The following is a 27,885-nucleotide window of genomic DNA, read 5'->3' on the forward strand; positions in this document are numbered from 1 at the left end:
CAGGTCATCCCAGACAGACTTCCCGCAGTCATTCAGTTTTGGGTATGCTCAGTTCTGTACCAAAATACAATTCTATTTTCTATTTTGTTACAATCATTTCAAATTATTTCCATCGTCTTTAACCTCATCCAAAGTTCTATTATCAAGTGATGGTTACAAGTAAAAAGAAGATATACAAAAAGAAAAAAAATGCAAAAGAGAAAATTAAGTATTGAGCGAATAAATGCCATGCAAATAAAAACATAGACTTGCAGGAATTCAAAAATATGTATGTATATTTGAAAAAATTATAGTTTGGATGTAACTACTGTATAGATGGTTATGGAGCAAGTTGTCTTTTCAAAATAATGCTTTTTGCTTCATATAATTTGTGACTAGGCCAGAAGGAAATTGACTAATAAAAATGTGTTTGTCATTAAATAAAATAATTGAAAAGATTTTTTCAAAAATGTTTTTTTGTGGACTCTGTTGTTCCACATGCTCTATGTGACTTTCTGTTGATTGTCTAATTGTCATCAGCTGTTTCTAGTTAATTTAGTAATTTCCTTTGGGTATATAGCTCCTGTTTGTTTGAGTTTAATGTGTCCGATCTCACGTTAATAAGTGTGGTTATGTTCTGTCTGCCTGTAGCAGTATCGTTTGTTCGTGTGTTAATGTAATATTCTCATCGAGTGCTCCTTCCCTGAACCACACTGTGACACCAGTAATGAAATAAGTGAAGCATTTAAGTGAATCATTTAATCATTCAACACTTATAACATACACAGAACAATGGGATATCACACGCAATTCTGGACCTTTAACAAAGACCACGCAAACAAACATTGCAGGTAATTACATTATTTGTGAGTAAATTGACTAAAAAAATGGTCTGTTGTTGCTCATGACACGGACACTGAGGAATTTAAATGATAAAACCCAAATCCGACATATAGAGACTCTGTGAATGTTGTACTGAATGTGTGTAAGTGTGTGAGTTTGTGTGTGTCAGAAATGCTGTAAAAGGTTAGAATGCCAGCTGACACATCCACATACACTCCTACTTTATTAGAGGAGAGCGAAGGGACGTGAATGACAGTTGAATTATTGTTGTGACAAACAGTGAATCTGTTATCAGAGCAGTTCAGACTCCAGGACTTTTTATTGAGTCCAAACATACAATGACGACTCTGTCCTTTCCTGCCAATTCCTTTATATGTGACTGATATTACCGCAGCTCCAGTCCAATTAGCCTCCCAGTAACAGCGTCCAGACAGTCTCTCTTTACACAGAACCTGAAAACACACATCATATCTTTCTGGATGATCAGGATATAACTGATGATCCCTCACATATGTCACCTTTTTGTTCTTCTTAGACAGTCTGAGACGAGTGTGTGCTGTGTTTGGATCCAGTGTGACATCACAGGCATCTGAATAAAGAGATATTTACAACACAATGACAATCACTAAAGATGTGAATGTGTTTCTGTGTGTGTGTGTAGACTTACATTTGTGCAATCCGGCTGTAATCCTGGACTTTTCTCCATGATCCACACTAAAAAAGACATCTGATACAGTTAGTAACATACATACACATATTGGGTTTACAGGTTTTATTTAGACATTCCTCAGTTGTAATCGTGTTTCTACTTTATATTCTGTATTTTCTATCACTCTACTCAAACCCTAGACCTACCCCTGACATGAAACAACCGGCATTTTTAGATTTTTTCCTCTTGGGGTTCAAAAACATGATCCCATTAAATCAAAGATTATGGATTTTGTCATCTTTGTGGGGACATTTTGGAAAGAGAGTAATTTAATTGACTTAATTGCTTCCAGTGGTGCTGCACTGCTGATGCTCCAATTCACCTGATACATTTTTATCTTTGAATTGACTATTTTGGGCTGTTTACACCTGGTCACTTTATGCACTTTAGGCCAAGTGTAAATGCCCTCCATAACGCAAAGATCCAGTCACTCAAATCACTTAAATCACTTCAGGAGGTGGTCTGGGCTGGTCAACTGTCAAGTCAGCATATATATATATATATATATATATATATATATACAGACGTGGACAAAATTGTTGGTACCCTTTGGTCAATGAAAGAAAAACTCACAATGGTCACAGAAATAACTTTAATCTGACAAAAGTAATAATAAATAAAATTCTATAAATGTTAACCAATGAAAGTCAGACATTGTTTTTCAACCATGCTTCAACAGAATTATTAAAAAAATAAACTCATGAAACAGACCTGACAAAAATGATGGTACCCTAACTTAATATTTTGTTGCGCAACCTTTGAGGCAATCACTGCAATCAAACGCTTCCTGTAACTGTCAATGAGACTTCTGCACCTCTCAGCAGGTATTTTGGCCCACTCCTCATGAGCAAACTGCTCCAGTTGTGTCCGGTTTGAAGGGTGCCTTTTCCAGACTGCATGTTTCAGCTCCTTCCAAAGATGCTCAATAGGATTGAGGTCAGGGCTCATAGAAGGCCACTTTACAATAGTCCAATTTTTTCCTCTTAGCCATTCTTGGGTGTTTTTAGCGGTGTGTTTTGGGTCATTGTCCTGTTGCAAGACCCATGACCTCTGACTGAGACCAAGCTTTCTGACACTGGCTAGTACATTTCTCTCTAGAATTCCTTGATAGTCTTGAGATTTCATTGTACCCTGCACAGATTCAAGACACCCTGTGCCAGACGCAGCAAAGCAGCCCCAGAACATAACAGAGCCTCCTCCATGTTTCACAGTAGGGACAGTGTTCTTTTCTTGATATGCTTCATTTTTTCGTCTGTGAACATACAGCTGATGTGCCTTGGCAAAAACTTCGATTTTTGTCTCATCTGTCCACAGGACATTCTCCCAGAAGCTTTGTGGCTTGTCAACATGTAGTTTGGCATATTCCAGTCTTGCTTTTTTATGATTCGTTTTCAACAATGGTGTCCTCCTTGGTCGTCTCCCATGTAGTCCACTTTGGCTCAAACAACGACGGATGGTGCGATCTGACACTGATGTTCCTTGAGCATGAAGTTCACCTTGAATCTCTTTAGAAGTCTTTCTAGGCTCTTTGTTACCATTCGGATTATCCGTCTCTTAGATTTGTCATCAATTTTCCTCCTGCGCCACGCCCAGGAGGTTGGCTACAGTCCCATGGATCTTAAACTTGAATAATATGTGCAACTGTAGTCACAGGAACATCTAGTTGCTTGGAGATGGTCTTATAGCCTTTACCTTTAACATGCTTGTCTATAATTTTCTTTCTGATCTCTTGAGACAACTCTTTCCTTTGCTTCCTCTGGTCCATGTCGAGTGTGGTACACACCATATCACCAAACAACACAGTGATTACCTGGAGCCATATATATAGGCCCAATGGCTGATTACAAGGTTGTAGACACCTGTGATGCTAATTAGTGGACACACCTTGAATTAACATGTCCCTTTGGTCACATTATTTTCAGTGTTTTCTAGGGGTACCATCATTTTTGTCCATGCCTGTTTCGTGAGTTTATTTTTTTAAATAATTCTGTTGAAGCATGGTTGAAAAACAATGTCTGACTTTCATTGGTTAACATTTATAGAATTTTTATTTATTATTACTTTTGTCAGATAACAGTTATTTCTGTGACCATTGTGACTTTTTCTTTCATTGACCAAAGGGTACCAACAATTTTGTCCACGTCTGTATATATATATATGTATATGTGTGTGTGTGTGTTGTGTGTGTGTGTCTAGAACTGGAATCACTTTCATAGTTGTTTGAATGGATAAAATATAGAATTCACTTTAATTGAGTTTATTTATTTTATTTTATTCTTTTTTTACTATTTAGTTTAGTTAGGCATTGTTTGTGTTGTAATACACTTGTCATTGTACACATGCATGACTCTTCCTCTTTAACATACTTGAGTTTGTTCAGTGAGCAGTTTGGATCCTCTAGTTTTTCAGAGAGCATCTTTACTCCTGCATCTCCTGGATGATTGTAGCTCAGATCCAGCTCTCTCAGGTGTGATGAGTTTAAACTCAGTGCTGAAGACACATAACGACAACCTTCCTCTGTCACCATACAACCAGACAATCTGAAAACATACACAGTAAAAATCCAGAAGACATTAGTTTGTCATTAGATTTCACTTCTACAAAATCAGGGCAGATTGTATTTACAGTTGCTATTTTCTTTAGTTTCAGTCACAAAAGTAACAACAGTATCCATTAAAATGTAGTATATGTATTTTTTAAAATGTAGTGAAGTAAAAAAGTAATATTTATTTATTACAACAGCCCCCCAAACAAAGAAACTTCCAAGATACGATAATATCTTTGTCAAATGCTACTTTTAAGGTGAAATATTAATGTCTAAGTGGCATAAATAAGGAACACTGAGAAGACATCCAGGAGAAACCAAGGCAGAATATAATTGAGTATAAGACCAATTACTGCTGTTGGAAACTCAGATATGAAGTTTTAATTTTATGTTAATTGTATTTTTTTATTGTAAGAGTTCTGTCAAATGTCTGATAATTATTGGTCTGCCCACTGCATCAAAAAATAAAAGATAAAAATTCTCTTTGTTTTCCCAAAAAGTTTGAACCAGAAATATTAAAACAAAAAAATAATGACCAACAATCATTAATCATTAACAAATCAACAATCCTAATTTTTATTATAAGTAGTAGTATTTTTCTTTTTTGTTTTTTTGTTTTGTTTAGTTTTTTTGCAGTTAAAGACTGGAGCAAATATAGCCAGGTTCTGCAATTATAAGAAACCAAGAAGTCAAGAGCAAGACAAGTGACATGTTTAGTTTGTTCAGAGATCTATTTTAAATACCTCAGTATGTTCAGTTGACAGTGTGAATTCTTCAGTCCTACAGAGAGCATCTTAATTCCTGAATCCTGCACATCATTGTTACTCAGGTCCAGCTCTCTCAGACTGGTGTTTGATGATTTCAGTGATGAAGACAAACTTCCACAGCACTGACCAGTGAGATTACAAGAGAGCAATCTAAACAAATCAATACATCATGATTTAATTAACTTCTATTCAACACCCATTATTAGGTTTGCAAATTTAGGCTCGTATTATGCATATATATATATATATATATATATATATATATATATATATATATATATATATATATATATATATATATATATATATATGTAATTTCTTCTTTATTAAAAACACAATGATCACTAGCTTAAGTGAAAAACAGTAAACATAAAAAATATTTTCAAAATTTAATTATTATGCACTCCTTAAATTATGAAATGATTGTCTTGGCAACAGAGCTTTATTAAATCAGTGGTTAAATATTGACCATACTGTCCAGACTAAGTGAATGCTTTTTGAATTGTGAATATTGTATTATGATAATCTGGGACTCACACTGATATTTGTGTCTAAAGGGTTTAAGGGTATGTTATTTTAACCTTGGAGTATACACTTTTCACATTTAAAACTTGACTCACAAATTCAGTTTTGGTTTTATATACTGGAAGATAAGCTTTACACATATTATAACATCAGTTATTATGGTTATACCATCATTGCTGTGCTGACTAAATATTATTTTGTACATATTACAGATGATAGATCAGAACAAGTATTTTACTGCTGCATTTGCAAAGCCAACTATAACTATAGATTTTTAAGAGTTGAAATAAATTGGATATAGTACAATTTGTTGAAAATTTAAATGTATAAAAATTCATAAAAATTGACATCAAATGGCACTAAATGACTACATACTCATTGCACTAACCTCTCATTTAATTGATGATAATCACTAGAAATGAAGTGAATGAAATATAAATTATATTCCAGTTTTAAAATTGCTTCTGATTACATGTAGTCTGGGATTAAACAAAATCCGTATTTTAAGGAAAGTCAGTTCAAAGGGAGCATAATTAGCATTTTGGGTTAAAATAATTTCTTAACAGTCTTATGCAAAAGTTTAGGCACCAGATTTTGGTGGATTTTTTTTATTAAAAAGATCTTAAATGTGCAATTTTTTCAGCAAACCTTAGTATGTTCAGTCGACAGTGTGGACTCTTCAGTCCAGTGGAAAGCAGTTTCACTCCTGAATCCTGAAGGTCATTGTTACTCAGGTCCAGCTCTGTCAGATGAGAGTTTGATGACTGTAGAGCTAAAGACAAGCTTTCACAGCACTGACCAGTCAATGTACAACCTGCCAATCTGAAGAAAACAAGAAAATATGCATACATTTGCATTAAGATTGCTTTAAAAGGAACAGAATTAAACTTTATAATAAAGTTGAGAAGGCATGCGTATGGATTTTGTTTTTGTACTTTCATTTTGCGTTGTCATGTTTTGTATTTCATCTAAAGTTTAATTTCTGACTACTGAAGATAATAAAAAAAGAGTTCCTTTAGTTTTTTTGTATGTTTTATGTTTAAAACTAGTCTTTCTGGTGTGTCCTGTCTTGTCCTTGGTTGTTTAGTCTTTTCATGTAACCTAATTAAGTCTTTTTGAATATTAGGTTTTTCACACAAAGGAATTAAATGTATACGGGTTCTTTACTTAGCGTTACATTTCATAAGCTTTTATTTGTTACTGAAAAAACACTTCTGTTAATCAGCCAGTTGCACATGTTGATTGTCTACATATTATCACTACAAAAAAATAAATCAATATTTGAATATAATTGTTTGAATGAACAAACCTCAGTGTGTTAAATTGACAACTCTTCAGTCCAGCAGAGATTAGCTTCACTCCTGAATCCTGCAGGTCGTTGTTACTCAGGTCCATCTCTCTCAGATGGGACTTTGATGATTGTAGAACTGATGACAAACTTTCACAGCACTGACTAGTCAGTCTACAACCTGCCAATCTAACCAAAATACTAAAAGATTAAAAACCTGTCAGAATGTATATTCAATGATAATGACTTGATAATGACTGATTTTTACAGTTTTTTCATTACACTCCTCGACGAACAAAATCATATATCAAAACATGAAAAAGATGAAAGCTGTAGTAATATTAAAGAGGTGTGTGAACTTGCATGTTATACACTGTTTTATGCTCTGGTCGGCTATTTGCTTATAGTGCTTATAGTGCTCCTACACTAACTGGACACTGGACAGCTGTTCACATAAAAAACACCCCATCTAGCCGTTCCAATTTTTAATTTTAGTTCATTCCACACATTATTCAGCTGTTCCTTTAATAGGTCTTTGTTTTTTGTTAGTTGTATATCAATTTGAACGCATACACACAAATATCAAGATGAAAACAGCAAAAAAAACAAGACAAGAATCTTTCCAGCCGCAACACATAAAAGTACATAATTAAACTTCTAAACTTTTGCAGCAAATATTTGATCTCACACAGTTTAAAGAAATTGGAGTTGGTGGAGGGCGTCTGGGTTGCACTGATGCATCCATATCATCTAAAGCATCTAAAGATGTTTCTGGGCTTGTGACTCATTTGAAATCTAATGAGTATTGAGTGGTCTGGCATTGTGAACTTTGTTGTTTCAGCTGAAGTTTAATGGTTCAAAACAATTAGTGGTCCCACTTTATATTAGTTTGCCTTAAGTACTGTGTACTTACATTTAAATTATTGATTTGGTACAATGTGCTTATTGTGTATATACGTTTTTACATTGTACTTATATATTTTTAAAGATACACACACACACACACACACACACCCCACACACACACACACATATATATATATATATATATATATATATATATATATATATATATATATATATATAATATTATTATTATTATACTTACACTGTTGGCCAATCCAATGCCTTACACCTTAACCTTTCCTTAAACCTACTCAAAACACCAAACCTGTCCACAGCAGCAACAGTACTCTGTATACGCAAATAGATTGCCTTCTGATACATTTAATCACACATATTTTATCAAAGTAACAGTGAATATGAAAGTCAAACCTCAGTACAGTCAGTTGACAATGTGAAGTTTTCAGTCCAGTAGAAAGCTGCTTCACTCCTAAATCCTGCAGGTCATTGTTACTCAGGTCCAGTTCTCTCAAATGGGATGATTGTAGAGCTGTGGACAAACTTTCACAGTGCTGTTCAGAGAGACTACAGCTGTCGCATCTATAGTCAGAGAATGAAATAGATATTAAATAATTTAATCCAAAGAGAAAAATAAGTGTGGAAAATACCTCTTTTGCACATTGGTAATTAAAGCTGCAGTCAGTAACTTTTTTTTTTTATTTGGGTCAGTTAATAAAAATTAATTAATAAAAATAATTAATTAATTAAGTAATTAATTAATTTAGTTAATAAAAATTGCATTCTGATTAATTGTGGGTGGGCCAGATAAGTCATTAATGATGCAAATATCAGCTATACCATACGTTTGAAATGCCTTTTTTATCCGGTAGACTGACACGGTAACTTAGTTTTTGTGTGTGTTTGCTTGGTGGGATTTGTATTTTAAAGACAACCAGTTTGAGCATAGTTAGCTTTTTGGGTTAAAATAATTTCTTAATATGAAATTCGAATTATGTGACAATTAGAGATTTGACTGTTTATACATTAAAATCTAAATGCTAAGACAGACTGCTGCTTTAAACAACCCTTTTTGAAAATATCCTGCTATGTCCAGTTCCATTGTTCTGTCTCAAGATGCACACATGTAATGTACATTCAAAAGGATAACCTTCTTAGAAAGACTCAACAATGGTAGAATATCTCAACTATATGCTGAACCAAAGAAACCTCTTTCACGAAGACAATACCGCTTTATTCATCCTTGGACATAAAATTACGAGCACCGTCCTCACTACTAATTGCGACTAGACAGTCCTCAACTGTTATGAACTCGTCAGATAAACATTTGCACCCATGTTTAGCAGTTAAAGAAGCCCAGCCATCTGATTTCGACTCCATTTTCCACCTTCTTTAGGCTGAAATTAGCAAAAATTAAGCACATACTAAAAAAAGTATGTTGTCACACTGCATTTGACAATAAATAAATAAATAAATAAAAAGCTTTAAGGTTAGGTTTCCTTAAGACAAAGGCAACAGTTTTTTTTTCTAATGTCATTAATAAATACTTACAGAGCTTTTTTGCAGTTCATCATAGCAGGTATCAGTCTCCATCTACCCACAGTCGATGTGTTGTATTTCTTCAGATCAAAGTCATCTAGCACCTTCTCTGACATCTGAATCATGTAGGCTATTGTTGAGCAGTGAGCAGGAGAAAGTTTCTTCTCTGAGTTTTTGTCTGATTTCACAAAGTCCTGAATCTCTCTGTACAGAGTCTCATCATTTATTTCCAGAAGACAGAGGAATAGATTGATGGATCTGTCAGCTGAGATATCATTCTGAAAATCGTCTCTTTTGATTTTCTCTTTAATATACTGTGTAGTTTCTCTGATTGCCTTTGAGCTTTTCACTGTGTGTGGCAGTAGATCCTGTAAGAGTCTCTGATTAGACTCCAGTGAGGCACCCAGCAGGAATCGCAAAAAAAGATCTAGGTGTCCGTTTTCACTCTGAAGAGTTTGATCAACTGCTGATATTAGCAGCTGACACAAAGGGATTTCCTTAAATGTTTGTATATTTATAAAAAACAACTGCAATTGCTCCATTTTCTCTAGAAGATGACAGTAAAGCACATAGAAAGCAGCTAGAAACTCCTGAAAACTCAAATGTATGAAACAGTAGACTTTCTTTTGATGAATGACAGATTCCTCCTTAAAGATCTCAGTACAAATCCCAGAATACACTGATGCATCAGTGATGTCTATGTTGCTCTCACTCATGTCCTCTTTGTAGAATGTAACATTTCCCTTTGCCAGCTGTTTAAAAGCAAGTTCAGCAAGTTTCACAATCACTTCTCTGTTGGACTGCAAGACTTTCTCTGGATCTTTCTCTTCATATTTCTGATTCCTCCTATTGACCTGAATCAGCAGGAAGTGAATGTACATTTCAGTCAGAGTTTGAGGGATTTCTCACTCAGACCTTCATCCAGGAGCTTCTGAAGCACAGTGGATGAGATCCAGCAGAAGACAGGGATGTGACACATAATGTGGAGGCTTCTTGCCCTTCTGATGTGTGAGATGATTCTGTTTGCTTGATGCTCATCACTGATTCTCTTCCTAAAATATTCCTCCTTCTGAAGGTCATTGAATCCCTGAATTTCTGTAAGACGGCTGATGTATTTGGTGGGGATCTGATTGGCTGCCGCTGGTCTGGAGGTGATCCAGATGAGAGCAGAGGAAAGCAGATCTCCTTTCATCAGGTTTGATATCAACAAACCCAGTGATGAAGTCTGAGTCACATCACAAACTTTCTGAACATCTGAAAACATCAGTGAAATTCTGCTTTCATCCAAACCATCAAAGATGAACACAACTTTACACTCCTCATAAATATTTGAGTCCAGATCTTCAAGTTCAGGATAAAAGTCAAGCAGAAGTCTGTGAAGACTGTACTGATGATCTTTAATCAAGTTCAGCTCTCGAAATGGAAGCACAAACATGAAGTCTACATCCTGATTGGCTTTTCCCTCGGCCCAGTCCAGAATGAACTTCTGCACAGAGACGGTTTTTCCAATTCCAGCGATTCCTTTAGTAAGAACAGTCTTTATATTATTTTCATTCTTTTTACATCCTGGTTCAGATAAGTGTTTAAAAATGTCATTGCAGTAGATTGGAGTGTCTTGTATTTTGGCTGCTTTCTCTATCTGTAAAACCTCATGTTCCTCATTCACTCCTTTGCTCTCTCCCTCTATAATGTAAAGTTGTGTGTAGATTCTGTTCAGAAGGGTTTGATTCTCTTGAAGTTTTATTCCCTCAAATAAGCTCTCATACTTGTTCTTCATACTGGTTTTGTTTTGGCCTTTGACCCTTTGTAATTCATCATGTATTGGTTGTTGAGAATCCTTGTGCAGGTCTCCAATCTCATCATCTCTATCCATACAGCAAAAACAAGAACAACACCAATAATAAATGAGAACTTGAGCTGAAAGATCTTTTAGTGTGTCATATTCAAATCTAACTGAGATACTTCACAGAGTTTTAAAATACTTTAAGGCTGAAACTGCCCTTAATCAATCAAATCAAGTTTAATTCATTGAATGTTGATGTGAAAATTTCATCATGTTTGTTTCAAATCTGAAATAGTGTTTAGAAAATTTGCCCTTGACATCAAACAGAAATGAAAAACTATTCACAAGGACACTGTAAATGGACATACAGGGATAAATGGAGACAATGCTCTCTGGTGGACACATTTGCAGGAATGATAGAACACTGTGTTTTCTTAAAAAAATAAAATACTACAGAATTGACAATGTGGATGAATATTTAAAAACAGACATAGTATGCTCCTTTTTAAAATCTGTGATATAAGAATTTGTCTCTGAAGTTTCAGTTTAAAATATCCCACAGATTCAATTTTATTTATTTTTCTGGAATCAGTTTTTTCCATTTACATTTTTCTGGAATTTTCTTTTTTAATGGTTAAATTACATTGTATAAGCAAAACATGCCTATAAAGTCATGCAATTTAAAAAAGACCTCATTTTGTGAAACAACAAATGCTCACAATATTAGTTTGGTTCTGTTAACACTGCACTGGCTCCCTATCAAACATTGGATAGATTTAAAAATCTTGTTAATTATCTATATCTATATCCTGAATGGTTTAGCTCCTCAATACTTGAGTGAGCTGTTATCACATTATAGCCCTGCACGTCCGCTGCGTTCTCAAAACTCTGGCCATTTGATAATACCTATAATATCAAAATCAACTGCGTGGTGCCAGATCTCTCTGGAACAATCTCCCTAACTCTGTTCGGGAAGCAGACACTCTGCCAGTTTAAATCTAGATTAAAGTCACATCTTTTTAACCTAGCTCACACATAACATTATTATGCTTTTATTATCTTTTAAAGGATTGCCTTTATTAATTAGATAAGCCAAAACCGGGAACACTCCTCATAACACTCAATGTACTCATTACATTATAAAAAAGAATGACATCTATGCTAATATTATCTGTTTCTTTCTTATTCTGTTTCTCAATTCTGCACCCGGATCAGATGGTGGATCAGCACCAAGAGATGAACTTCATCAGAGACCAAAACACCTAGATGAGCCCTGTAGACAGTTCACAGGAAGCAGACGCGCACACGCACACACTCACTTACTCACACAAGTTGGCACAATCAGACATGGCTGTGTTTCAAATTTAAACTAGAAACTAGAAGTGCTGGTCGTCTGGACAAAGGAGAACTGGTCTCCAACTAAGCCCAGTTTCTTTTCCCTCATTCTGTCACGGATGAGGTTTTGGTTCCTTGCTGCTGTTGTCTCTGGTTTGTTTGGTTAGGGACAGTTCATTTCTTTAGATTTTATTACAGAGACGATTTCTGCATTTAATAAAAAATTAAGTGTTTAACCTCGTCATTACACATTACTATCAATCTATTCTCCTAATTGATACTGTTCAGTGCCTTGATACAATCTGTAATATTAAAAGCGCTATATAAATAAAAGTGATTGGCCGACATGTGTTATAGTAGGATTTATATGTGGATTGTTGTCCAACAATTACATACATATAAAAATGTAATGATGGATGGTCATTGCGTGTATCAGAATTAGCCTATCTATTTACATTTCAGCTATTACTACTTATAATGATGAATGAAATTGGCAAATAAATAGATAAATCATGCCAATTCACACCCGCATACATACACACACACACACACACACACATATATATATATATATATATATATATATATATATATATATATATATATATATATATATATATATATATATATATATTTGTAGATTCCACTCGCACACTTTTACTTCGGGAATGAGCAGATCGTTTTCTTCACATAAGTAGCGTTGAGCTTTTTTGCCAACAAATTCCACCATGTAAATAGCGTTCCGATCTTAAAGGGAATGGGACTTGAGACTTGCCTGGGTGCATTCACCGCTTTTTCCTGCCATTAATATAGCAAAAGTGGATTTTGCTATTTTTGCTGTGCCATTACAGCTTGAACCTGCATTGCATTCTAAACCATATTAGTTCAAACTTCTGATATACGTTTTTCTGAGTGCGCACATCTGAAGCACAAGGACAGAAAGCAGAAAAAACTAAACTAAGTTCTCTTTCACACACATTAAGGTTTTACAAAACCTCGGTTAAGGTTCCAAAAACAGCTGGTTGTGTCTGTGAAAGTTAACAGCTTGGATAGAAACAGCATGTTTATTTTAGATCTGTGTGGCAGAAGCAATATACAGTAAATAAATCCGAATAATCTGAAATACACAGGCAAGAATCTGAACATGGGAAACCAGACTAACAATAAGTTAAATATTGAGAACTACTAGTTTAAACTGTAATTCTGACATTTGTCTCCAGCAATGGTTACTGTCTTACCTGAGCTTAAAGGTCACTGCTCCATCTCCAAAACTAAGGGGTTCTGGCATGGATGTGTTACTCTTTATAGAAAAGCAGCTGGGTTCTGGTTGTGCTGCTCTTTTCTTCTAATGATACAGAAAGTTAGGTAAATATTTCAGACAATGGATTTTTATCACTGATATTTTAGATGCCATTCTGTCTCTTTTCTCAATCAATGGTTACTTTCTCACCTGGTCTCAAAGGTCACTGCTCCATCTCCAAAACTAAGGGGTTCTGGCATGGATGTGTCACTCTTTATAGAAAAGCAGCTGGGTTCTGGTTGTGCTGCTCTTTTTCTTTTTACTCTAAAAGGTAATGAAGAAAAAAACATAATTCATGTGATTATTGCCACTGATCACTGTTGTAACTACAGTCAGTGCAGGTGTGGTATTCAAATTGGTGCTTGGCCAGACACCTCCAAGACAGCAAGAAGGCCCCTTGTAACATTATGTGTCGCATGAAAGAGACAAAGGCCAAATTCCAACATAGGAAACACAGGATAACCAAAACAATGTAAATACTTCAAGGATGGACAAAAATGACTAAACAGAATGGGCTTTAAAATGGGCTTTAAACATGGGGAAACAATCTGGGAGAACTAAAACAGGTGGACAGACACAGGAGAAAACACTGAATTGTACTAGATGCTGGACGATTAGTCGAGAAGGTGTATTCTATGAATGTTCAATCAGTTTAATCAAAACAACTCAAAAAAGGTTTGATTTCCTCAAAATACATAAATTTCTATAGGAATAGCACACACAACTCTTCACTGTAAGAATGGGAGCAGAAACAAAGCAGCATTTCAGTTTGGCAAATGCAGCTTCAGTTGTACTGGACGACCTGAACGCCATCTTGGTGGAGGTCAAGGTTGTCAGACTGCCTAGTTGGCTGAAATGACGCATGAAACATCTGTAAAAATGTCCGAACCCCAGAAACCTCTTCGGGGCCTTAAAGGAATCGGGGGTTGGCCAATACACAGCCTTAACCTTCTCAGGGTCCATGCATACTCCCCCAGCCGTAATGATGTAACCTAAAAACAGATTGTGTGTGAAACGTGCACTTCTCTGCCTTAACAAAAACCCAATTCTCCAGCAGCTTTTGGAGCATTCGCTTGATGTGCTGCACATGTTGCTGGAAAGACTAAGAAAATGTCATCCAGGTGCTGTATTACAAATTTATAAAAGGTTAAACACAGACTCCAATATAACAGTATATGCTAAATGTGTATTGTGATTTACATTCTAAGAGCAGGAAGCCCAAGCCCCGAGACAGTTATCTTTTGTCTTTCAGTTCTTGAACATCTGGTAGGTGTCCTAAATCAAGTGTGAATGCTAATCCTAAGGTACAACTGTGCCTTTTGTTTCACCTATGCATTTGAATGACACCTGGATGCTAAATAGATCAAGGATCGGGAAAGTTCCTGTTCTGGGCTAAGTTTCTGATTGCATTTGCATACTTTTGTTTTACTGGTCTCCACCTCTGTGTACTCCTCCCCCTTTGAAACATATAAACTTCAACCTAACATGTTTCAGTTAGATTTGTTTCTTGGAGATTTCTTGAAGATTTTCTTGGAGATTGCTTGACGATTTTCTTAAAGATTTCTTGAAGACTTCTTGCAGATGACTACAGCAACGAAATAAAAATGAACTCCTGCTTTACCAAGAATCTCCTGGTCTCTTCTTAAAAAGAAGCTAAAAAAAGTTTCCAACACAGGTAAACATATATGAACTAATCAACCTAGAATGCTGAAGACATCAACCGAAAGCCATCCTTCTTCAGAACAATGAAAAATTCTGCCCCACCCCCTTGGAGAAGAAGAGGGCCGAATGATCCCAGCTGCTAGAGAATTAGAAATATATTTCTCCATGGCCTCCATCTCGGCAACCCGAAATTGAGTATAACCTGCCTAGGCGGAGACGTACCTGGTACTTGTTTCTTGCTGTTTATTATCTCACCTGGGGTTAAATGTCGCTGTTCCATCACTGAACTTAGGGGGTGACTGTGGCATGTATTCATTGCTCTTCATCGGAACACAGCAGGGTCCTGTAGATTCTGCAACTTCTGCATTCACCTCTTCTTCCTCTTCACTGTGACTCTTTTTAGAGGCGGTGCTCTTGTGCGTCTCCATAAAGAATTCAGTTCTGCATTTGGACAAAGTCACATTCAAATGAACTGTTCTCTTTCAAAAATATAAAATGACAACATTCTGACATTAATTTACTGGTCTTTATTGTAGTAATTATTTAGACCAGTTTAAATTCTGATAAACATCTGTTTTACTAGTTTACTTTATTGCTGTAGTCCAACGCTGAGAACAACGCTGCATCCGATACTTCCATACTATATAGTATGCAAAAAACAGTATGCAGTCTCAATCCATACTACTGCATCCAACGGTTTTTGCAGTACACATAAGGTGGACATTTTCCTATCCCATGAGGCCACAGGAGAGTCGGTTGTTTAATCATTACAGATCACATTAAGGTTTTTTTCTTTACTTTTTTTTGCTAACGTGACGACGCATAACACATGTCAACATGATGAATTCAGACACTGTGATTAAGTTAGCCAGCTCCTGTTAGCAAGCAGAATCACTGAAAGAATAAGAACAAAACAAAACAACTACAACTGCAGCATGCAAATAAAATAATACATTAAATCTCTCAAGATCTCAGCAGAGGAGGATAAAACGACTCCAAAAACATCATTACCATCTTTACTTGCTACAAACCAGGTCCCAAAAAGGTAACTTAGATAGCATCAAGAACACTTCTGAAATGGCATGAAGCACGTGTGTAATGGAGAGCTGAATGTAAAGAGCGAGGTGACATGAGCAGCCAGGAAGCTTAAAAATGCACCTGGTACAGCACATTGTAGTGAACTTTGGTTTTGACAACCTAAGCAAAATGACAAGTGGTTAAACCTGTCAGGATTAGTTAACCACTATGCTCAGCCCAGTGGACATCCATTACATTTTAGATGGCACTCAAAATATAAAGCCTTAATTGGATCTGTCCTTCTAGCTTAGAAGCACCCAACAGTGTTTAAAATAATATTTTCACAAATCATACACTATTGAAGTAGTGTAAAGCACTTTTTTCTAAGATGTACATTTGGATGTACCCTATGATCACTTGGTATCCTCTTTGGTATTAAAGGCTGTTCTGAGAGTCACAAAAGCAGAATATTAAAGCTACAGCGATAAATTTATAAAATCTTTTCGTGAGCATAGTGTAAGTAAACTTTGAAAATATATTATTGGAAGATGATAAACTCACCCAACGGACCAGCTTTTTTCTTTCGTTTTTTGGTTTGTTGACGTCACTGCATGTTGATGACTCATATCCATTTCCTCTGAAGAAAACACGCAGAGTTTTCACGCAGGGGGGCACTACAATTGCTTGTTGACGTTTCAAATAGTTTTAAGCAGTTTAAAAAGATAAACTGTAAATTATAACATCTTGGGACATTTTTAGACTAGAAAAAGTGTTTTATAGTTATAACTGGAACTGGGTAGATTACTTAAAATAAATTAAAATAAAGTAATTTTAAATTATCATTCATTAAAATAAAAACATACAAATGCCATGTTGTCATTAAGCAACATCAGACAACCATGAACATGCAAATGCGATAATTATTCAAATATTCTATATTCTCAGGCCATTGCTGCAAGCGAGCTGACCACATCTTTAAAATGAGAGACTAATAAATACTTCTTTGTAATGCAATTGAATATGCCTTGTTTGTGTGACAGAAGGAACTAACCAGACATGGATTCAGTGAAGGCATCTAAAGAACTTTGTTTACCACTAATACTTTTATGGACCATCAAGTAGAACAGATGCTGTTTACGGGTCGTGGTTCAAACTTTAGTAGCGCAGGTGTCCTACCCGTTAAAAACTATTGAGATCGCCTATTGACTTTTCTCAAACAATAATACAATACAATACAAAACTATTTTAAATTATACATTTACAATTCAAAAAATATAAGATTCTTTTTACTACATCGGATGGGAAAAAAAATCTGTATTAAAGCCATACTACCTAATAGAATGAATATCATGATTAGCAGTGTGGATGTATGTCGTGTCAATATTGCTCAATATTGAGTACATCCATGCAGTGTCACATCTCCGACTCTGTTATTGTTTTTGACTCGTGCCATGTGCTCTCTGTGCCCTACCTTTCCTTCATGTTAATTGTGTAATTGTCTTCACCTGCTCCCTGTTAATTTGATCAATTTCCTTGTGTATTTCAGTCCTGTGTCTTTGTATTCCGGTTGTCCGATCACAATGTCCTTACCCGATGTCCATGCGTGGTTTTTGTTCCTGAGGTCTACTTGTGCTTTTGTTCTGCTTGCTTGTATATTTATTTTGCCCGTTGAGATTAAATCTGTTTAAGTTTATTTTGCTTCTCGAGTGCTCCTTCTCTCAAGCAAACCACTTAACGTGACATGTAGCGGCCACAAATCATGATACAACACTATTTAAGATTAAAAATATAGTATTTACAGTATATATATTTTATATATATATTCATTCATTACACACAGACTTTTAATATTTCAAATTGTATATTAATTTTTATGACTATACCTGACAACTAATCCCTAAACTAAAATCCCAAATTCAGTATCTCAGAAAAGTTTTATATTGTGATATGGTTTAATATTGAAGTCACCTGTGCCACACTGTAATCAGATAATTAACTCAAAACACCTGCAATGGCCTTTAAATGGTCTCTCAGTCTAGTTCTATAGGCTACACAGTCTTGAAGAAAACTGCTGACTTGACAGTCGTTCAAAAGACGACCATTGAGAACCTTCATAAGGAGGGCAAGACACAAAAGGTCATTGCAAAACCGAATCTTTTGCACAGAATCCATGTTGCTTGAGGTCCACAGTCAGTTATGGTTTGGGGTCTGTTGTCATCTGCTGGTGTTGGTCCACTGTGTTTTCTGAGTTCCAAGGTCAACGCAGCCATATACCAGGAATTTTTAGAGCACTCCATGACACATATAAGGAGGTTGAAATGTATAAAAACAACATAGAAAGGTGGCTTTAATGTATATTGTTAGTTTGACACAGAAAGAAGAATTTGTATAAAAATATATGCATTTTTAAAAATATGGCCAAAGAACAAAGAATCGCTAATCTTCCGATCATCGCATAACTTTTGTTATGGGCAAAATATGTTTTCACCTTGTGTTGGGTTTTCCTAGATTGCATAACGTTTAGTTAATGAATTCTTAGGTAATTGTGCTTATTTTTTTACTGTTTCTTATTTTTTATTAATTAATGAATGACAATTCTGTTTTACTTTGTCAATATGCAGTTTAGCTCTTTCTGTCAGAGCTTTTGCTTGAAATGCTTTATTTTGGCCACTAGATGTCCCTATAGAGCCCTCGTGTCTGCGTTGTTTGTTTCTAATCAGTGCAACTGCTTTTCACATGTGCCTCGTTTTAGCCAATGTATTTAAACAGAGGACTTGTTTGGGTTCTTTGCTTGGATATTGATGTTCCTTAGCCAGTCCTATTGTAAGTCTACTCTAGAACTTTTCTTGGCAAATCTTTTTGTTTTTATGTTAATATTGGCTTGTTGATGCCTTTTCCCTGAATTTAGTTTTGGAGTTTTTTCCCTCCTGTTGTATCTTTTTGGACTGATGATTATTGTTTTGACCTTCTCTAAGAAAAGGATTTTTGTACCCTTTGCTTTTTGCTCATTAAACTTTGTTGAGTTAATCCAAGAACGCTGCCTCACTATTGGGTTCAACTGTCTTCTGTGGCTCAGAGGTGGAACATAAGAATCTCTTGCCAGAGACCCGGTTCTAGCCCCAGTCCTGACTTCTTTCAAAGAAATGTTTTAAGTTAACACAACTTACAGTTTCTAAATTTAGTAATTTATCTACCATTTTCAGGCACATTTTCATGCTTCCCTTTGATTTTATTCAAGCATGTGTCCATCGCCCACCAGACAAAGCATGAAAACATATTGAACTTAGCAGTTAATCACATGACACACCGAACAGTAATCACTCTGGTGTGATTTTTACATGTTAAAGATCTACTTTACATCTGAAACTCTTCACCTTCTCTTACGTGTGAATCTTCATGTGTTTCTTAAGGTTTCTTTTCAGTGAAACTCTTTCCACACTGTTGGCAGGTGAAAGGTTTCTCTCCGTGTGAATCTCTTATGTGGGCATCGAGGTGTTGTTTATGTGCAAAACTTTTCCGCATTGAGTGAGCAGGAGTAAGGCTTTCTCCCGAATGTATTCTCGTGTGGTCTTTAAGGTTTCCTTTTTTAGTAAAACCCTTTCCACACTGTTTGCAGGTGAAAGGCTTCTCTCCGGTGTGAACTCTCATGTGGTCTTTAAGGTTTCTGGTTTAGTAAAACTCTTTCACACTGTTGGCAGGTGAAGGGTTTCTCTCCAGTGTGAACTCTTGTGTGGTATTTAAGATTTACTTTTGAATGAAACTCTTTCCACACTGTTGGCAGGTGAAAGGCTTCTCTCCAGTGTGAATTCTTGTGTGGACTTCAAGCTTTCCTTTTTTGTTGAAACTCTTTCCACACTGATGGCAGGTGAAATATCTTCTGTTTGCTGTCTTTTGATCTCTTTTTCGTGTCTTTTCAGAATGAATGTCATCTTCTTCTTTATTGAATTCTTGACTTTCCTCTTTCAGTGTCGTCAGGTCTAATGCAAAAAAAGATAAAACCTAATTAACGCCATTTTAATAGCACAAAAACAAAATCAAAACCAACATGCATAGATCCTAAGTAGACTAAGTCTTAAAACCACAGCTCTGCAGATTTGAAGAGTCAGAAGATTAGCTGGATTAGCTGGATCAGGTTTGAATGGGGTTGGAACTAAAACCTCAAGAATTTGAGATTAACACACTAAGCTCAAAACCTCTTCCCATCATTAGATGATATGTATGTCTTAATGATGAGTTTTGTATGTTTCATTTCTCATTTTATAGGTAATGTGACATGTAATTTCAACATATCTGTCCACATGAAGTTCTCGCCCATGTCAGATAAAACCATTTCAATTACAAGACTGATAAGACATTCTTCAAAAATGTTTAATAAATGTTTAATAAGGATCAAGTAAGTGAGTCCAGCTTTTAGAAGAAAACCCACCTGTTTGTTCCTCAGAATCTTCACGTTTGATTCTCAATGTTTCTTCAACCTTCACATCTTCACTCTCCATTTTAATAAACACCATTCTTGTCTGTTCCTCAGTTTCTTCACGCTTGACTCTCAGTGCTTCTTCAATCTTTACGTCTTCGCTCTCCTTTTTTATAAACAACATTTTTGCTTGTACCTTAGTTTCATGCTTGACTCTGAAGGCTTCTTTGATCTTCATGTGCATTGATGTTACTCCTCATCTCATTAATGATGTTTTTAAATATAAGGTTAAGACAAAATACCTGCAATATCCCTTTACAGCTGTAGTTATCTCAGCAGTGAAGTTCAGAGATTGAGACACTTCGGTCTTCAAGACTGACTAAAACACTGAATCACTCTAGTTTTATACAGATTTCAGGAGGCCATTATCAAAAGATTAAGTATGCAAATAATGTAAGCAGTTACAGGAATTTACCCATATTTTCACCAACTCTAATCAGCATAACTATAACACTCATTATAACAGAGATTGGAGAAGGTTCACACTCAACACAGAGACTGATTAGCATGAACCATGACCATCAGTTAAAGTAATGAGACAAAAGCAGCAAGACACAATAAAGACACCATTTGTTCCTCATTTTTATGTAAATCTCCCATACAGCAAGACAAAATGTCAGTATACTTTAAGCGTGTTAATGATTAGTTAACATAACTTAAAGTGTGCTATTTTGGATAAACTGTTTTATACTAAGTGTATTTTAGTCGTAATAAAATGTATTAAAAGTGTATTTAGTGTACTTTTGATGCTAAATTGGTATAGTTAGTACACTTAGTATAGTGGTATAGTTAGTAACAGCAACAACACACAAAATTCAAACATTCAGTATACAGCAAAAGTGAATACAACCATGTAGCATCACTATAAATCACATGATACAGTACTGTTGAAGCTGAAAATTATACATTCTAAAAAAAGTGCTGGGCTATTGCTGTAAACACATTCTTAAGTTAATTGTGTTGGCTCAAAATTCTGGGGTTGTTTGAGGTAGCGTAAACACACATTGTTTGTTCATGCTAGGTCAAATGAAATTTCTTTAACATTTTTTCACTTAATGCTTCATTAACTAACAAAATATTTAATTTACTGTCTGCGAACTCTATTGTTTTGTAATGTTTTGCAAGATCATTTTGTATTAACATTTATTTTTTTAATGGCATGTCTTTCAAGTGTATGTCCGCGATGCCATGTGTTCACAATATTTTAATTCAAAAATTTAATTTTCACAATATATCTCTCCACCTAAACCTAACCCCATGAGTAATGCCTAAAATCAGAGAAAATTATAGATGAATGACACTGACGTACAAACAACAAGTGTGAGCCTAAACTTCACAAAAATTATAAACTGGTTCTTCAAATCTCGTTGGTCACAGGGTCCTATATACAGTGGGTACGGAAAGTATTCAGACCCCCTTAAATTTTTCACTCTTTGTTATATTGCAGCCATTTGCTAAAATCATTTTTTACAATGACAAATATACGCCACATCTGTGTGTTACACAAGCCAAGAAACATTGAAACAGAAGCCTGTGCAGGAAGTGTCAGACATATTAGTCATACACTTGGGTGAGAATACTATTTCTAATCTGATCTATACAGTTTAAACTCTAAACTCTAAACTCAATAACCTGAGCACTTCAGATCCCCACCTTCATCATTTGAACTCATGTGAAGATATACATATATGCTCATGCACTTACAGAAGAACAAAGAAAGAGAACACGGAAGGGGGAGGGAGCGTCAAAAGAGTGAGGAAGTAGGAGGGACTGCAGAAAAGAAAACCCACAAAAACATCCTGCAGAGAGAAGAAAAATGAAGAAAACTTTCTCCTAAGAATTGAATGTTTCAGAACTTCTGTTCAAGACACACAGTTAACTGGAGAAACAAGGAACATCTGATTAATCGGGGTTAGTTAATAATACCACTTCATGAGATACGGAAACATACAGATTTAAAAGTGTCATGTACTGTTGATCTACACTTACAGTATCAGACAGCATTGAGATATTGTTTGCATTAGTTTTTCTTTGTTTTTTTTGCTAAAACAACCAGTTTAAAACAACCTTTTGATTATGTCTCTATTAACAGCTTTATAATCCAAATGTTGTGCACTTAATCCAGATTTGAACACTTAGTTCAACATCTTAAGAGTGAAAACACTTTGGTCTTTTCTTTTTATGGCCTGCAGCTGTAAGTATGTGAAGGATGATGGCGTCTGTTAAAGAGCTGCTCGTAGATTCACTGAAGGAGCTGGTAGAAGCTGAACTGAAAGAGTTTCATTGGCGCTTAAATTGTGAGCATTTATCAAGGTCTGAATTGGAAAAGGCGGATAGATTTGACACAGTAGACAAGATGATAAAATGTTTTGGACCAGATGAAGCTGTGAAGGTTACAGTAGAGATGCTGAGAAAGATGAAGCAAAATTATCTGGCTGAACAGTTGGAGAAAAATTACAAGCAAGGTAACATTACATTTATTGTGACTGTAACGTGATTAAATATTTAAGTTAAACCACTTTTCCTCTTTGCTCCGCTGATGTGTTTAGGACATAAATGTTTCCCCAGTCAATAATTCTCTTTTCTCTCTCACAGCTCAGACTGAGAGGGCAATATGAAGAAATCTGCTGTGTTGGAGGTGATTCACTACATATCCGGGTAAACAACAATTACTGCATTTAAATGTAAACAAGAACATATAACTCAAGCACAGGGCCAGTCATATCAGTGCTCTGAAAAACAATTTTCTTACTTTGATTTGATTATTATTTTTAGGCAGAAACATTTCAGGAAAAAAGTTAAATCAAATGAAAATTAAGTGTTTTCTTAGATTAAGAATTTTTTTATTTATATATTTATACAAATCTGTAGAAGAAAACAATTTATTCAACTATCCAGTTCACAATAGTCACATATGTGGGCAAACTCTGACCTGGATGTGATACAATTGTTTATAAAAGTCGACAGATTAAGTATGTGACACTGTGACCAAATTCATTCATTGTCCTCAAGGCATGATTGCAATCACACATGCAAAGGTTCAATGAAGTAGATCAAAACATGTGGTAAATGCAGCCTCACATCCTGTTTGATGAGCTGGATGATGATCTCAACCAATACAAAGATTGTGATCAAGAAAACATATTTAGATATTGTTAGGGATGGACTGTGCTGTTTTCAGTTGTAAAAAAATATGATCATGCTTGTTTTAAAATATTTCTCAAATATGCCTTTTTTATTACAGAGCTGCAAAACTTTTTGAATCTCACAAAACAAACATGAAGAATAAAGCTAAATGTATTTTTGAAGGAAACAAAGAAAATGAAGCACAACTCAAGGCTGTTTACACAGATCTGTTCATTACAGAGGGAGATATGAAAGAGGTCAATCACGAACATGAGATTCTGAAGATTGATGATGCTTTTAAGATTAAAAAAACACAGGACAAACCGATCAAATGCAATGATATATTTACTGAACTGAGGAAAAACAGTCAGAAAAATACTGTGCTGACCAAAGGAGTCGCTGGCATAGGAAAAACTGTCTCTGTGCACAAGTTCATCCTGGACTGGGCAGAAGGAGAATCTAACCAGGATATTCACTGTGTGTTTCTGCTTCCATTCAGAGAAATTAATTTAATGACAAATGAAGATTTCAGTCTCCATGAGTTTCTGCTGGAATTTTATCCTGACCTGGAGAACCTGGAGAAATCAAAGCTATATAAGGGATGTAAGCTAGCATTTATATTTGATGGACTTGATGAGAGTCGGCTGCCTCTAAATTTTAGATGGAAATCAATGAAAACTACTGAGAAAAAAGCATCTGTAGATGTGCTCTTTACAAGTCTGGTCAAAGGAACTCTGCTTCCATCAGCTCTTGTCTGGGTCACATCACGACTCAGCAGCAGCCAATCAGATTCCTCCTCGGTATGTGGGTTTGTTTACAGAGGTGCGAGGATTCACTGACCAACAGAAGGAGAAGTACTTCAGAAAGAGAATCAAAGATGAGAGTCTGTCCTCCAGAATCATCTCACACATTAAGACGTCTCGTAGTCTCTACATCATGTGCCACATTCCTGTGTTCTGCTGGATCACAGCCACAGTACTTCAGGATATTCTCACTGAGAACAGTGAAGTGAAGATCAGCACAACACTCACTGAAATGTACATTCACTTCCTGCTTATACAGATGGACATGAAGAACCAGAAATATGAAGAACAAGAAGAAAGAGAATTCATAGAACACTTAGAAGCAAACAGGGAAATTATTTTGAAATTAGCCAAGTTAGCATTTGAACAGCTAAAAAAGGAAAACATTGTGTTCTATAAGGATGATCTAAAAGAATGGTATTGATGCGAGTAAAGACATTGAGTTCACAGGAATGATTGCTGAGATCTTCAAAAGGGAACATGGAATTCATGGAGCAAAGGTCTTCTGCTTTGTGCATCTGAGTGTTCAAGAGTTTCTTGTTGCAGTGCATGTGTTCATCTGCTATCTGAACAAGAACATGCAGGAGCTTTCAGTTTTTCTTGATGAGCCAGAAGAAAATATAACAATGGAGACGTTACTGCAGAAGGCTATTGAAAAAACATGAACAATAAGAGAGGACATCTGACCTGTTCCTACGGTTTTTGCTGGGCATTTCACTGAAATCCAGTCAACACCTGCTTAAAGGCCTGTTCCAACACAACGAAGACTCCACAGAGAGTCTCTCAAAATAAGTGAATACATTAAACAAGAACAAAACAAGCACAATATCTCAGATGAAGCTCTAGTCAACCTATTCTACTGCTTACTTGAACTCAAGGATCATTCAATATATGAGGAAATCCAGAGTTACCTCAGTTCAGATGAACATCCAGAAAGAGATCTCTCATCTTCAATGTGCACAGTCCTGACCTACATACTGTTGATATCAGAGAAGGTGCTGGATGAGTTCAACCCAAAGAGGTTCACATCATCATCTTCAAATTCCGCTATACTCTTGTCAGCTGTGAAATGCTGCAGAAAAGCACTGTGAGTAATTTCACCAACTGCTGTTCAATAAAATGTTTTGTTTTACATCACTAAACAAATATCTCAAAATATGTGAAATATTTGACCTGATTATGAAAATTACTAGTTAATGCAAAAATTCTTTTGGCAGATTTGATGGCTGTGGTTTTAATGAAACATGCTGTGAAACTGTGTCTTCTGCTCTCTACAATCATCAAACTCTCATCTGATAGAGTTGAACCTGAGCAGCAATCACCTGCAGGATTCAGGAGTGAAGCTGCTTTCTGATGGACTGAAGAGTTCACACTGTCGACTGAACATACTGAGGTTTGACATTCACAATGTTCAAATAGGCAGTTAAATAGATATTTCATAACTATAGCATGATAAAAAAAAAAAAAAAAAAAAAAAAACATCCAGTTCATGCTGTAGTATGCTTATATCAGTCACATTTTCTATAAGAGCACAAGGCAGGCAATGTCTAATCCAAAAAAAAAAAAAAAAAACAGCTAGAAAACCTACCTAGAAAACTAGGGCTAAGAAAATCTTAGTGCTACTTAATTGCTCCTAATGACAAAATTTTTAAGAAAATTTTCAGAAATGTGGGTGCACTAAAGAAAATATTTTAGTAAGGAAAAAAGTATTTAAGAAGGAATCTTAACCCTTAAAGGAGGTCTTAAGGTTTGAAACTCTAAGGAGTACACTTTTAAAATGCTTGAGAGATTCTTTAGCAGTGGAGAAAATGGACGAAACATGAAGAGGGAAAAGAAATGAGTTGCACAGAATGCATGATAGTGAGTTGATAATATGGTTCACATTTGATCGCACAGAGATCATGTTTGTGATTTTATAGAGACACACACCGACACAGAACAGAAATGCCATAGCAACAGAAATGGAAGTAATTGCTCCATTAACACATTATCAACCCGAAAAAAATTCAACTATGCAGCAGTGATGATTTGGGTCTCTTAAAACCTTCTATATGCAAAGTGATCACCCAAACAATTACAAAAAACAATTACATATGTTAGGTATGATAGCATGGTAAAAAAAAATATTTAAGAATATATATACACTGTGTGTGTGTGTGTGTGTCTGAGTGTGAGAGAGAGAGACAGAGAGAAAGAGAAAATGGTAAATGGTATTTTTTTCTGAGCTTTCTACTGCATGGTAATGACCTGGCTTGGCATGGTTCAACACAGCAGTGGCTTGGCTTTGGCTCGGTTTGCATTTCCACTGCAGTTTAGTACAGTTTTAAAGTGGGCAGGGATTATTCACATTATAGCTGGTGGAGCTCACATTGTATTAAGGGAGCTTGGGGAGCCATTTTCAGTGCAGGGAGCTCAGGAGCCATTTTTAGTACAGGCAGCTTAGAAGCTCATAGATAAGTAAATCGAAGGACCACAACCTTGCCTAATGCCTGTCCACCCATTACTCTACCATGGCTATATAGAGGACTCATTACAAGTCATGATCGCTCGACAATCCTACAACTCTGCACTCTGAAGTCAAGAATTGATCTCCTGATGGGGTTCTCCCATACAGAGCCATCTAAGAGAGCGTTCAAGTCCAAGAACCTGTCTCAACACTGTCTCAGTGCACTTTTGTCAGAGATCCCGGGAGCACTACAATCAGGGGAAAAGTGAACAGGCAAAGCCGCTGTGCACAAACGAACATAAAACTGTCTTTTTCAGGGCAATGTTAGTCTGCTTGTGTAATGATGTAATATAGTGCTACAGCTCTCGTTAAACCTGTTAAGTGAAGTAAAACTCATCTCACTTTAAACCTGTTTTTCTTAAATTTCCATTTCTGAAAAAATCATAGCTCTCAGCCAATTTCAGAATGTCATAATGTTTATTATAGTCAAGCTGTGGACAAAATAAAAACAAGAAAAGGCTTGGAAAGGTCTTGAAAATGTAATTTCACCATCTGATGGCTTTTCCTAGATCGCATTATATATTTTTATATATATATATATATATATATATTCTTTATTTTTCTTCACAGGCTGAGTGGTTGTAATTTCACTTCTCAATCCTGTGAAAGTTTGTCTTTAGCTCTACAGTCCTCAAAATCTGTCCTGAGAGAGCTGGATCTGAGTAACAATGACCTTCAGGATTCTGGAGTTAAACTTCTTTCTGAAGGACTAAAGAGTTTTAAACTCTAAGCTGGAGATACTGAGGTTTGAAGTTTCAAGGGTTTTTGAGGTTTCAAATACAGTATACATGTATTTATTTATTATATCACACTTTTGAGATTA

General features: G+C 35.7%; 2 protein-coding genes and 1 long non-coding RNA gene across 3 annotated transcripts in view; 1 reads left to right on the plus strand and 2 right to left on the minus strand.

Annotated features, from left to right (window-relative positions):
• Nucleotides 1-27,885, minus strand: part of LOC122342952 (NACHT, LRR and PYD domains-containing protein 3-like) — a 924,523-nt gene that overhangs the window by 380,635 nt on the left and 516,003 nt on the right. The gene's annotated exons all lie outside the window — the stretch shown is intronic.
• LOC122342960 (NACHT, LRR and PYD domains-containing protein 3-like) lies at nucleotides 730-13,510 on the minus strand. The gene is given in 10 exon segments (XM_043237199.1): nucleotides 730-1,411; nucleotides 1,490-1,536; nucleotides 3,898-4,071; nucleotides 4,820-4,993; nucleotides 6,017-6,190; nucleotides 6,678-6,845; nucleotides 7,932-8,099; nucleotides 9,069-9,972; nucleotides 9,975-10,921; nucleotides 13,413-13,510. Coding segments are annotated over 10 exon segments (3,336 nt in total). The 5' UTR covers nucleotides 13,463-13,510; the 3' UTR covers nucleotides 730-881.
• On the plus strand, nucleotides 22,497-23,236 carry LOC122343171. The gene is made up of 3 exons (XR_006250691.1): nucleotides 22,497-22,538; nucleotides 22,820-23,092; nucleotides 23,223-23,236. It is a non-coding gene; the product is annotated as an uncharacterized LOC122343171 (long non-coding RNA).

This window comes from Puntigrus tetrazona, chromosome 4 (genome assembly GCF_018831695.1).
Source record: "Puntigrus tetrazona isolate hp1 chromosome 4, ASM1883169v1, whole genome shotgun sequence".
Lineage (NCBI taxonomy): Eukaryota > Metazoa > Chordata > Actinopteri > Cypriniformes > Cyprinidae > Puntigrus > Puntigrus tetrazona.